The sequence below is a fragment of the Biomphalaria glabrata genome, chromosome 17 (assembly GCF_947242115.1).
Source record: "Biomphalaria glabrata chromosome 17, xgBioGlab47.1, whole genome shotgun sequence".
Taxonomy (NCBI): domain Eukaryota; kingdom Metazoa; phylum Mollusca; class Gastropoda; family Planorbidae; genus Biomphalaria; species Biomphalaria glabrata.
In genome coordinates this window covers 5014924-5028655 of record NC_074727.1, presented here as the reverse complement: position 1 = coordinate 5028655, position 13732 = coordinate 5014924, and the positions used below count along the sequence as shown (strand labels likewise).

At 38.8% G+C, this 13732-nt stretch overlaps 2 protein-coding genes across 3 annotated transcripts in view; both read right to left on the bottom strand.

Annotated features, from left to right (window-relative positions):
- Window positions 1–13732, bottom strand: part of LOC106074881 (extracellular sulfatase Sulf-1-like) — a 61423-nt gene that overhangs the window by 31435 nt on the left and 16256 nt on the right. The window contains exon 1 of one of the 2 annotated variants that reach the window (XM_056015804.1): window positions 3282–3300. The exons of the other annotated variant lie outside the window; for it this stretch is intronic. The gene's annotated coding sequence lies outside the window, so the exon portion shown is untranslated. Of the gene's footprint in view, window positions 1–3281; window positions 3301–13732 lie in introns of those variants that run through there. 2 annotated transcript variants of the gene reach the window in all.
- On the bottom strand, window positions 6793–7344 carry LOC129923728 (LWamide neuropeptides-like). Its single transcript, XM_056016194.1, has one exon. The coding sequence runs from the start codon at window positions 7342–7344 to the stop codon at window positions 6793–6795; it is 552 nt and encodes a 183-aa protein (XP_055872169.1).

Genomic DNA, 13732 nt, shown 5'->3' with positions numbered 1-13732 from the left:
AACGTAGCCTACTGAACTGATACGCGTATCAGAAATTCATATTGCCCCATAGGCCAAAAAAGGTTGGGCCCCCACAGCCCTACAATATTTTCTAAATAATTGCTCTATGGGCATCATTGTATATTTATAGCGCTATCAAAGTGCCCTCTACCCTGTTAGCAAAGCCAGAGATCTGATGGAATGATGCTATAAAAAAATCTGTGATAGAAATAAACACGGCGTGCGTATATTTATCTTAGCAGGACGTGTAATAAAGAAAAGGGCTATTCATACGGCAGGAGAGCGTCTGCGTGCGTCTTTCCGACTTGGCAATAGACACGGGGACAAGTACTCAAGTAGTACTTGAAGACACCGCTTTTTAACACTCGAGGTCCTGGAACAGTGAGATTATGATTGTTATAGATCTTGAAGTAGAAACAAGGAACTAGATCTAGTTTAGCGATAGGCATTTAACCTTGCAAAATATATTTTGATGATCATTTCGATAGCGTTTCAGGAATGTTCTAAATTAGAGCTATTTTTAGATTTTGATATAAAATATATTTATACTAATTTATAGTTTTCAAACATATTAATTAACAAATCGTAAAGCAATTTGAATATCTCGCCAACAATGACAAAGTCTAACTTTAGAAAGAGCAAAGTCGAACAATCACTGATTGAAATTTTGAAGATTATTTTTTGTTTTACATTTTTCGTGGCTCAGAACTAAATTACATCCTAGCCCAAACCACCAGCAGGAAGCCATGGGATGATGGATGGAACCCAAAACCATCGAGGCGACAGTCCAGAGCGCATACAACACGACCATCCTAAATATTGAAGACTATCAGAACAAGAGTTCTTATATGAGTTGCTCCTTCTCACTGGATTAAGAACTGCAATTTTTAATGTCTTTTGGGGCTACTTTTTCTCTTCTATGTTAGACTCAAAAGTACAGTAGTAATATACATAAAACACTAAACCATAATCTTCAAATACAAAACAAAGATAAATGCACATTCCTCGTACCATATGCTAGGATGACTTCTTACAAATGCTCCTTCTTCCCTAGTGCTATTAGAGCATGGAATGGGTTGCCTGATCCAGCCAGGAAAACCAGTGACTTGGTAGAATTCAAGTCATTGGTTAACATGCATGACTAGATGCATGACGCGTAGGACGTAATCATCTTCTTTTTTGAAGTAACGTCTGTATTTTATAAGATAAGGGGCAAATGATAAATCATCTTATCTTATACAGCTCTATAGCCTACAACTACAAAAATAATCTAACATGCATATCCATAACATTAAAGAAGCAGGTCGATATGGAGATCTAGATCTAGGTATCGGTCTTACTGGATCAGGCGATTTTATAAATAATTAAATTTTTTTTAAAGTACTTGAAGCATACACAATCACTAAGACATGACAGAGACGTAGACCTAGATCCACATCTAGATACAAAGAAGAGTATCTCGAGCTGTCAACAGACATAGATAAGCTGAGAATAGTGAAACTGGGTATCTGGGTATATCAAACAAACTGATCTCGGTGGAATAATGGTTCAAGCAAGAGCAAGTAATACTTTCTGGATGGATTTCAAATAACTTGAAAGAAAACTTGTAATGTTAGGTTTTTAAGTGTTTTTTTTTTTACTAGACATTTGAGAGCATTTACTGTTTGCTATTTAGAAAGCGGCTTGCGTTTATTACTAACTAATACTGATTGACTTCGGATTAAATTTTTTTTGCTGTTAAAAAAGTAAGTACCCCTTTTAGACCTTGATATATATAGGGCATCTGTTTCCATGGGTGATGGTTAACGATGGTGTCATGTGGCCGGCACAACGACCAACCAACTTTTCTTCCCCAAGTAATGTCAGGTACCCATTAGAGTTGGGCGGATTCAGGGGTGTCCTAAAGGTTCATCGGCTCAGAAGCCAAGCGTTTTACCACTTAGCCACCACCCCACCAGCCCCCTAAAAATACGAAGGAAAAAAAAACGATACAGCTAGAAAAAAAATATTTAGGGTAAATCTAGGAAATCGCCGTGATAGAAAGTTCAGTCTACGCCACTTTAAACGGACTTTCTGTCTGGTGTCAGTTTAGTACTGTTATAGACTCGTGTTTGTGGAAATGTCTGGAAGGTTTTAGGAGAAATTTAGATAGGCAACTTTGTCTTTTGTGTTATCCATAAATTAGAAAATAAAAAGTAACAAAGAGTGATGATAATGAAAAGTGATGGTAATAAAGAAAGATGGTATTACTGTATGTAAGATATGTGTGTGCGCGTGTGGTTTCTTTTAAATGTTTTAAATATAGAGAGATTATGACAGTTGTGATATTTTCAACCCCCATAAAGAAATTGGCTTCAGCTTAGTTGTTTTAACTTGTTACGATTGACAATTTAAAACAAGTGATGACATGCTTGCATACCCTGGACGCTTACTACAGATCATATCCATGGAATTGAGATGCTATAGAAGGATACTAAGTATCACATACAAAGAACTTTCACAAATGAGGAGATGACATATGACCACTGTAAAAAGGCAAACTAAAACTTTATGGTCCTCAAGGCTAGTAAAGACCTTCCAGAAATACAGAAAAAGAGGTAGACACGAGAAAGCGATGACAATGCTATATAAAGAGCAATGATGTTATATTACGGTCTCCTTCTGTCGTTAAGCGACTTTGAAATATCTCATCAGCTTGAGATCTCAGGTTCTGCCAAGGTGTAGCACTGCCTGATTTTTCTTCATGGTTGACTCCCGAAGACTTTCCCATGATTGATTATAGTTGCATGGCAGCAGAGGTTTGAATTTAGAGTTTTCCGTCTGCTAGGTGGGTCACCAGCAATGGCTAACGAGCCCCTGCTGTCCGAAGCTTACTGGTTTAGGCGCCAGTTACTCGCCTTCGCTCCTTCTTCTATTAGTGAAAACAATTTTACCGGACTCAATATCTGAGCCACACGTGAAGGCCAGAAGTTGGACTGGTTGTCAGAAGCTATTTGAGACGCATGCCATTAGGAAACATTTTATAGGTAGTGGAGTGCTTACATTCATTACCGCTCCCGGAAATGACAACATTGCGAAACCTGATGTTATATAGAGGGATTCTATTTAAAGAAACATGATGTTATGTAGAGTGATACTATTGCTTTTCTAAATAAAGAGAGTTGACGACATGCTAAGAGAAGTGATGGTATGTAATGAGAAGTGATGGTATGTAATGAGAAGTAATGGCTTATTTAATAGAGGTGATGGTATGGTAAAGAAAGAGGGGATGGTATGCCTACCGACGTGATGGTAAGGTGCTATCTTTAAGACTGGTTTCGTCAGTGAAGAAAACCTCAGACTGCATTAAACAAACATGACAAATAGCTCACAAACTTCTCTGCACCAGATCCACGCTCACATGAATCCAAGACATCGCGACCCAAGCAGCCGAGAGCTGAGACGAGAGGTCACCGTGACACGGAACCGCATTCAAGACGCCCCACAAGTTCAGTGCTACAGACACAGAAATTCAAGTGCCTTCCTGGGATTGGTTTGTGGTGGCGCTAGGGGGGACAAAGACGTAAAACACAGCTTGAATCATACGCCCCTGAGGGTGTAAAAAACAAGGGTCTAACCAGGCATTGACCTTTGCGTGAGGATGTGAAACTCTACCCAGAACACAACCCATACAAATACTTTAATGTTAAGGAACAAGGTTGCAGGACACACAAAAAAAAAACACAAAAAAACCCAGACATTCTTGAGTTTTGTTGACACGACATTCCGTAGCATCTGATTGGTTCACATAAGCATAGCTTGCGCTAAAGCTATAAGATCCCATTCAAACACTGAGAGCTAGAATGTGTTATTATAAACTTATATCTAAACAAAAACTGGGTTTTTTTTTTATCCATTTCTACTTTACGAAGCTGGTGATGAATTCGTGTGATGTTTCGCCTTCAGCTATCACTAGGTCTGTTCAACCGTTGGGGCACTACATAAGATCTGTTAACCGTCTTGTTCCATTCCTGTCTTTTATCTTGGATTACATTTCTTTCACTGAACTGACATTCGTTTATGTTGTCTTCCCATCGCTTTTTTTTTCTGTCTGCCTCGTCTTCTTTTTCCTGGTACTGTTCCCTGAAGGAAATTTGCTAGCCAATTATTTTTTTTTTGACGTCATTCGTAACTATTATCTGGTGAGAGAAAGAAAGAGAAAGAGTTCTTAGAGAAAAGTGGGAGTGGGGTAGAAACAAATAAGATGGGTTCAGGGATAGGTCTAGCCAAACGTCTGGTGGTTAAGACAAACCAGAGAGAATAGAATAAGAAACGAAATAGAACTGAAAGAAATTATTTAGAAAGAAATACAGATTTGATTTGGCGAAAGGATAAGAAGTAAGGAGTTATCAGGCTGAAAGTTTATAAACAATCAATACGATCTCAATTTATGTTTTCAGTTTATGTTCTCAGTTTATGTTTTCAGTTTAAGTCTCAGTTTATGTTTTCAGTTTAAGTCTCAGTTTATGTTTTCAGTTTAAGTCTCAGTTTATGTTTTCAGTTTATGTTTTCAGTTTATGTTTTCAGTTTATGTTTTCAGTTTTAATTTTCAGATTATGTTTTCAGTTTATGTTTTCAGTTTATGTTTTCAGTTTATGTTTTCAGTTTATGTTTTCAGTTTATGTTTTCAATTTATGTTTTCAGTTAATGTTTTCAGTTTTAATTTTTAGTTTATGTTTTCAGTTTATGTTTTCAGTTTATGTTTTCAGTTTATGTTTTCAGTTTATGTTTTCAGATTATGTTTTCAGTTTTAATTTTCAGTATATGTTTTCAGTTAATGTTTTAGATTTATGTTTTCAGTTTATGTTTTCAGTTTATGTTAGTTTATGTTTTCAGTTTATGTTTTCAGTTTATGTTTTCAGTTTATGTTTTCAGTTTATGTTTTCAGTTTATGCTTTCAATTTATGTTTTCAGTTTATGTTTTCAATTTATGTTTTCAGTTTATGTTTTCAGTTTATGTTTTCAATTTATGTTTTCAGTTTATGTTTTCAGATTATGTTTTAGGTTTATGTTATCAGTTTATGTTTTCAGATTATGTTTTCAGTTTAAATTTTTGTTTATGTTTTCAGTTTGTCCTCAGTTTACGTATTCAGTTTTTGTTTCAGTTTATGATTTTTGTTTATGGTTTCAGTTTATGTTTTCAGCTTATGTTTTCAGTTTATATTTTCTGTTTATGTTTTCAGTTAATGCTTTCCGTTTATGTTTTAGACGTTTTTAGTCTAAGTTTATATTTTCAGTCTTAAGTTTATGTTTTCATTTCATGTTTTGTTTGTTTACTGAGAGACAAATACAAACAAAACATAAAAAAACTAATATTATAGGGATGTGTTTAAATATGTGAATAACAAACAAAAAAGGGCAATAAAGTTGCTTGTTGCTTACCCAAAAGATTATACATTACCCTACTCCCCATCCCCCACCTGCCTCTCCGCCTTAAAAATCTACGGATCACCCCCCTCCCCCCGGCCCATGTTCCTAATTACCGAAATGAAGAAAGGGGGAAATAGGAGACAAGAGAATGTTGGGGTGGGGGGGGGTGTGTCTTGGGGGAGACCTGTAGAGTTGGATACAGCGGACCTGTCCGAGATTGGGTGTGAATTCATTAACTTCGTTTCCTGACAAAGTGGTAGAGACAGAGATTGAGTTAGCCCGAGTTATCCATCTTCATTTACCCAACGATTGTAACTGCCCCAGCCAGGGCTAAAGATGGAACTGAAGCTCTCTCTCTCTCGGCCGAGGTTTTCCCTTCCAACAAACGTGGACGTTGTGTGTGCGTGCATGAGTGCGGGAGAATAAACGAGGGGGGGGAAAAATATATAAATTTAAGATTGGCTCCCATATTGATGCCACCTGAGACTCCAAGCTCCGTCTTTTATTTTGTACATGCGTGGACTAAATCAGTGTCAGGGCATGAGGGTGGCATGTATCACTGCATGGCGCCTTCCAATGGTTTCTTCTTTGTGCCATATACGTACAATAGACGCCCAGCTTGTGCGAATGACAAAAGGAACAGACAAAGAAGCACTTACATAGGTGTGACAGCGATGTTTCTAGCACTGCCCCTTGACCTCAAAGGAAGTGGTGCCCAAATTAAAACCCTTGGGACACGTCCTGCTCGTGATGCGGTGCTTTCCGGCCCATGAAATGTTGGCTTAATGTGCATATTGAAGCAGCAAAGGATGGATTGGATTAGATTCCAAGATTTTTTTTTTCAATGATTAGGCCCGTGATACATATAAACACATTTGCATGGCCAAGTTAGGTTGGTAATCACTGGCCACAGACCAAGTTAGGTTGGGAATCATTGCCACAGACCAAGTTAGGTTGGGAATCATTACCACAGACCAAGTTAGGTTGGGAATCATTGCCACAGACCATGTTAGGTTGGGAATCACTGGCCACAGACCAAGTTAGGTTGGGAATCATTGCCACAGACCAAGTTAGGTTGGGAATCATTGCCACAGACCATGTTAGGTTGGGAATCACTGGCCACAGACCAAGTTAGGTTGGGAATCATTGCCACAGACCATGTTAGGTTGGGAATCATTGCCACAGACCAAGTTAGGTTGGGAATCATTGCCACAGACCAAGTTAGGTTGGTAATCATTGCCACAGACCAAGTTAGGTTGGGAATCATTGCCACAGACCAAATTAGGTTGGGAATCACTACCACAGACCAAGTTAGGTTGGGAATCATTGCCACAGACCAAGTTGGGTTGGGAATCACTGCCACAGACCAAGTTGGGTTGGGAATCACTGGCCACAGACCAAGTTAGGTTGGGAATCACTGCCACAGACCAAGTTGGGTTGGGAATCATTGCCACAGACCAAGTTAGGTTGTGAATCATTGCCACAGACCAAGTTAGGTTGGGAATCATTGCCACAGACCAAGTTAGGTTGGGAATCATTGCCACAGACCAAGTTAGGTTGGGAATCACTACCACAGACTAAGTTAGGTTGGGAATCATTGCCACAGACCAAGTTAGGTTGGGAATCATTGCCACAGACCAAGTTAGGTTGGGAATCATTGCCACAGACCAAGTTAGGTTGGGAATCACTGCCACAGACCAAGTTGGGTTGGGAATCATTGCCACAGACCAAGTTAGGTTGGTAATCATTGCCACAGACCAAGTTAGGTTGGGAATCATTGCCACAGACCAAGTTAGGTTGGGAATCATTGCCACAGACCAAGTTAGGTTGGGAATCATTGCCACAGACCAAGTTAGGTTGGGAATCACTGCCACAGACCAAGTTAGGTTGGGAATCACTGGCCACAGACCAAGTTGGGTTGGGAATCACTGCCATTGAGAAAGTTAGGATGGGAATCACTGGCCACAGACCAAGTTAGGTTGGGAATCATTGCCACAGACCAAGTTAGGTTGGGAATCACTGGCCACAGACCAAGTTATGTTGGGAATCATTGCCACAGACCACGTTAGGTTGGGAATCATTGCCACAGACCAAGTTAGGTTGGGAATCACTGCCACAGACCAAGTTAGGTTGGGAATCACTGGCCACAGACCAAGTTAGGTTGGGAATCACTGCCATTAATCATGTACATTAACTTGGCAGGAAGCCCAACCGGTCGGATTAAAATCAAAGAAAATTTTTGTTTTAGTTTTTGACCCAAATTACCAGACGTGCTAAGAAAAAGAAGTTTAAGTTGTTTCCCTTTCCAGTTGGATTATTTGATACAAATTTCAATGAGAGGTGGGATTATTTTATTTATAATTTTAGCAGACAAGAACATACATTTTGAAAAGTAATAATATTACAAAAGGGAAATTCTAGAAGAAAAAAAATTGAAAGAATTAAATTATAACTTTGGCATCAACAATTTCAAAATGATCCGACTTTTTTTTTCTTTTTGTTTCGTATATTTTTTTAAAAGAGGAACAAAAAAAATGTTGTTGGTTTTTTTTTAATAAATTGACATCGTGTACTTAATAACAGACATTTTGTCTGCCCAATATGATAACAGACATTTTATCAGCTTCCACCTGAGCTAGCATGAAGGAGTCTTACATTCTGCTGTAAGATTATGTTTATAAGTACGTGTTATACCCTGCTAGCAACAGACAAGATAGAAGGTCGTTATCCCACGAGTGACAGATTGATACAGCCGTGTTAAATGTAGCCAAGCAAATGTGCCACTCCATTTGCACTGGATTGTGTGAAGGTCAACGGTGCATGATGGGATAGCTGAGAAAGTAAGGAAGGGGGAGATTTGTGACCTATTTACATACAAAATGAAGTACAAAAGAATTGCTGGATAATACTGGATATAGATCAATAGCCCTCTTTACATGTCGTATAAATCTCGTTCTTTTAGTTCTCTCATTCTCTATCTTCCTCTATGCTCTCTCTCTCTCTCTCTCTCCGTCCTTCTCTCTCCATCTCTCTCTTTTGTTTTCCCCTCTCTCTACTTCGCTCTTTGCGAACATACCATTTTGGTCTATTTCTATATCTTGTTATGTCTCTTTCTGTTTTTTTTTTAGCGGCCCCCGAAAGGGGAAAATACGCTATTAGTTTTGTGTGGCCTAAATGTCCGTTCGTCCCGTTTAGATCTCATAAACTAGAAGGGGGAAAATGAAAATCGGATATCGTGTTCATTCAAAGTTCTGATGCAACGGCTACTTTTTTCTTTTCTGAAAGCGAAAAATTGAATTTTTAAAATCAATTATGCAAGCAATTTTTTTTTCATAAAAATACACCATTTTTACAACTATTCACTATTAATAGTAACAAACATTGGAGGCTTTTTATTAAGGGTTGCACAAATACATCATATTTTTCTACACATTTATGCAAATGGTTTTAGATTTTGGTCAAAAAATATTTTTTTTTACAATTGTATTGCTAAGTTATGTAAGTTCTGTCATACTAAATACTACATTTACCAAAAAAATGTTTCCCTTTTTTTTTAAAGAGAAAAAATCTATTTACTATGCAAATAAGTTAATAATTGCAAACAACAATTAATAAGTAGATTTCATATTATCGCAAAAGTATTCTCTTCTATTGAACCCAAAATTGGAGCAATTTTCTAATATTTTTTTTCTATGGAAATATTTTTTTCTAGAGGCTTTGAATAAGAGTTAGGCCAGGTTCACATCTAACTTCACATTCACTTTCACCTATCCATTGGTCTGCTTGACCTTTGGGGCACCACACAGGATCTGTCAACCTTCTTTCTCCATTTTTTCCTGCCTGGGTGGACCACTTCGGGGGCCGATTTTGAGTTTGTGTTTCCACACAAACTGTCTTTGTAACCTTGTTTGTATGTTGGTTTTTTTTTGTCTGTTTCTCGTTTTTTTCTCTCTGTCTCGATCTTTCTTTCTCCTTCTCTGTCTCTTTCTCTCTTTCAATCTCTCTCTCTCACTCGATTTAACTCTCTCTCTCTCTCTCTCTCTCTAGATATATATCTTGATATAATCCTTGTTTTATTCTCATTAAGTCCAATCTCTAACATCAGAGGGACACTGCTAGAAAGTGTTCTGTGGTCAGATCAACCTAACCTGTCTATAATCTCGGTGACCCGCCTTTCAAGAACAGTAACTCTTCTTTTAGTTTAACAAAAAAAACAGCCACACAAACAACAACTCAAAAGAGTCACGTGTAGGGCAGGAAATAAACTTCAGTGATAGTTACGATACCGACTTTGCCTGGTGTTTTGATCCCGATAGGCCAGTGCCAATCAATGAAAAAAAAAAGTCGTGTCGTGAGTTCCTTCTTCCCTAGTGCCATTGGAGCATTGAACGGGTTGCCTGAATCAGCTAGGAAAACCAAAGGTTTAGCATAGTTTAAGTCTCTCATTAACAAGCATGACTAGATTGACGCATTGTAATGTGCATGACGTAGTTATCCTATCTTAGGGCCTTCCCAAGAGCGCTCCATATATTCCAAGACGAAGATGGCATATGTTATCCCATAGAAGCGTATTTTAAAAAGAGTTTATAGGCACTTCGCCTTAAACCGCATCTTCGATTTCAAGTAAGAACATGCATACACACACACACACACACACATATATATATGATAAAGTATGTGAATACTGAATACGACTGTCTCGCGGGGGCCACCCATGAGTTTGTGTAAGAACCACAAACTCGCTTGGTTATCTAGTTTAGGGTTAGGGTGTCGATTCACATATATTTATGATAAAGTATGTGAATACTGAAGACGACTGTCTCGCGGGGGCCACCCATGAGTTTGTGTAAGAACCACAAACTCCCTTTGTTATCTAGTTGACGATTAATATTTTTTAAATGTGTATGCGGTACACTTCTATTAAGTGAAACTGTTGATGTGATTAGTTACATTACAAATAAGAAAAGAAGGTTCAAGAATGCCAAGCAATCTAATATGACAAGAGTGTAGGTAGGCACACGTTGGGAGAGGAAAAAGAATTGGGTGCACGGGAATCAGGGGCGTAGCTAGGAATTTTTCATCATTTGAGGGCCCTTTGGCTTTACCTCTTCGGGAACCCCTTCATTTTGCGAAATATTTAGTATTTAATGCAAAAAAAACACTCATTTGGGGGCCCCCTTCAAGTGGGGGCCCGGGGGTAGTTTCAAACTCTCCCCCTCCTACCCCCCAACCCTAGCTACGCCACTGACAGGAATGGAGTGAGACTATGTAGGTTCACCATTGGGAGGGCGGGGGAGAGACTCAGTTTAGGAACTCGCAAATATGCAAGACTGAAAGGTCTATTATTAAAACAGCGATAGAGCCACCCATTGACCTGGCGTGATTGAGTTGTCGATGCCAAAACTGAGTGAAGATGAGGATTTCCTCTTGTGAGCGTGCCGGGGGAGGAACAATACAAGAGGAATGTGATATTTGTGTTGCAGGAATTCAGTCTGGGTGTGTTGGCCTGGGGTAGGGGAGTTTGAAGAGGAGGATGAGCAATAGATGAAAAGGAGGCTGGAGAAGACGGTTGAATGTCTTAGTAGTCCTTTAACCCAATTGGATGTCAAAAAAATATGTGCAATTTTTTTTATATTTGTACCGTGTGTGACGCGGTGGCTGAGTGGTTAAGCGCTTGACCTGGGGTCCTGGGTGTGAATCTCGGTGAAGACTGGGATTTTAAATTTCGGAAATTCTTAGAGCTCTGATGGGTACCTGACTTTAGTTTGGGAAAGTTTGGTCGTTGTGCTGGCCAAATGACACCCTGTTCGTTAACCGTTGGCCAAAGAAACATGTGACCTTAACATCATCTACTTATAAATCGCAAGGTCTGAAAGGGGAACTTTACTGTATCGTAATGAACGGCCCAACACAAATTACTAATAAATAAATTATAGTTACATAATATTCCCTTCAAATGTCCGTAACTAAGACTCTAAGGCAGTACTTTTCCTACTTTATTGAAGTAGTTAGACCGAGTGGCACTGTCCTAGACCCTTATTGTTTTTTTTACTTTATTCTGGACAGGATTCAGACCTGATGAGGCCCTAAACTTTCGAACTGAGAGGTCCCGGGTTAGAATTTCGGTGAAGACTTGGATTTTTAATCTCGGGATTCTTAGGGCGCCCATGGGTCCACCCAATTCTAAATGGGCACCTGTTATTAGTTGGGGGAATAAAGCGGTTGGTCTTTGTGCTGGTCAAATTACACCCTCGTTAGCCGTAAGCCATATAAAAAAGATGGTATTCAGATCGCAAGATCCGAGAGGAAAATTTTACTTTAAAAATTGTTTTACTATGTCATGGACCACATCACCCCCCCCCTTTTTCACCCAAAAAAATCGTGAAAGCTATAAAACATTTGAGCACGATTCTTATTTCATATGCTAGGACAAATTCGTTTAAGTGCTCCTCTTCGCTAATGTCATTGGAGCAGAGGACGGTTGCCTGAAACAACCAAAAAAGGAAATACGCTAAGTAGGTCAGCCATAGAAACAGACGACCGGTGCATCCATCTGATCTATAGATTGCAAGGACTGAAAGGAATGCATTAATTTTTTTACTTTACTTGGATAAAAGATTGACATAAATGTACATTGTACAATCTTACCGCTTTTGGAATATAGATCATTACTCCTAATTATAGCAACTATGGGGTTCATTGAGCCCGGGGCAAGACCGATAGGGGGCCAAACTGGGTCTTATAATGCAGAAATGTGTTGACTGGCGGACTGGCTATATGGGCATTCGGGCAATTGCCCAGTGGGCCGGTACCTAAATAGGTGCCTAAATAGGCCGGTAGGACTACAGTAATATCTTCTTTTTTGAAATCACGTCTGTGCTTTATAAGATAATGGCCACAATGATGTCACCAAGGCACGTATTAAATTGTCAAAGGTTTTATAGTATTGTTGTAAACCTGGTGGTGACACAGATGGGGGTAGTGCTCTGTGTTTTTAGCTTACCCAAATCGCCACAGTCCAGCGCAGGACCGTGACCAGTGACAGTACATGCCAGTTCGGCAAGGACCAGTGTTGTAAATATTACGCACGCAAGTCACGGCGAAAGTGATCAACTGGAGTGGTCAAGAAGGTTCGAGGCCAGTAGAGACACTATATAAGAGCGAGTGTGTCAGAATCACTTCACGTTACCTCGCTATGAGACCAGTACGAGGCGAGAACCAGCACGGTGTGTGATGTCAGGCGGAGCAAGACTAGGTGTTTGTAAAGACAGTGTTAATGTTGCTGCCAATTGCGATGTATTTGAAATTAAACTGACTGATACTTTGGAGCCCTGAGTTGTAAGGTTCGTTGTGTCGTGTGGTGCAGTTAGAATAGAGTCTGGATAGTAGGAGAGACGTAACAGTATACTCTTACAAAAGGGGCTCTCTCTCTCTCTTTTAATATTCACAGTATGCATGTGTACAGCTATTAACATTATGATTTTGAGGACAGGTAGACCTAGAACTGGAAGTCCATCAATAAAAGTATGTAATATAAAATATATGGGCGGATGAAATAAACATGACCGGGCCGATTTTGACACCCAGTCCGCTCCTGATTGACTATGAAAATTTCAATGTTTCAAACTAATTACATTATTTAACTTAAGTCATTATATGTTTGTGCTTCCTAAATTATATTTCTGGAGTCCTAGCAAAATAACAAATCGGTATAAATCTTATTGTTGTAGAATAAACTGTATATAAGGAACGTAACTCTAAAATTGTCGGTAGAGCATTTCATTCAAATTAAACGTGTTAAGATTTTTAATAATAATAATAATAATGATGATAATAATAATAATGATGATTAGTAGGCAATGTAAAAGTGCACTATAAAATAAAATTATGCATGTTTTTGTCTTTGTTTTATTATTTCTTCCCTTATCATTGGGATACATACTCACTAGTTGAATTACGTGTATTATTACTATCAGTAAACAGTAAATTAAGATTTTTTCTAACACTTCTGGAAAGCTACTAATAAAATTATTAAATCTACATAAACAACTTTCGATGATTGGTATGATTGTATATCATCATGAGAATCATTAATCTTTCATGCCATAACCCCCCCCCCCCCCAGGTCGGTAACCTGCGGCTCATTGGTTTTGAAGTTGTGGCTCTTTAGTTCCATACGCAAAAAATATTTATTTTATCGAAAGATTTTTTTAAAAAATAGTTCTGAATCGTTTAACGAGGATTAGGCACCGATTGTGTCTCTCAGCCACTTGTACTCGCTTTTCACCACACCCCTCCCCCATTACACGCGTCGTCATTGTTG

Excerpts from the sequence above, each read along its gene's own strand:
- LOC129923728 (XM_056016194.1), bottom strand. The coding sequence starts at position 7,344 with ATGGCAGTGATTCCCAACCCAACTTGGTCTGTGGCCAGTGATTCCCAA.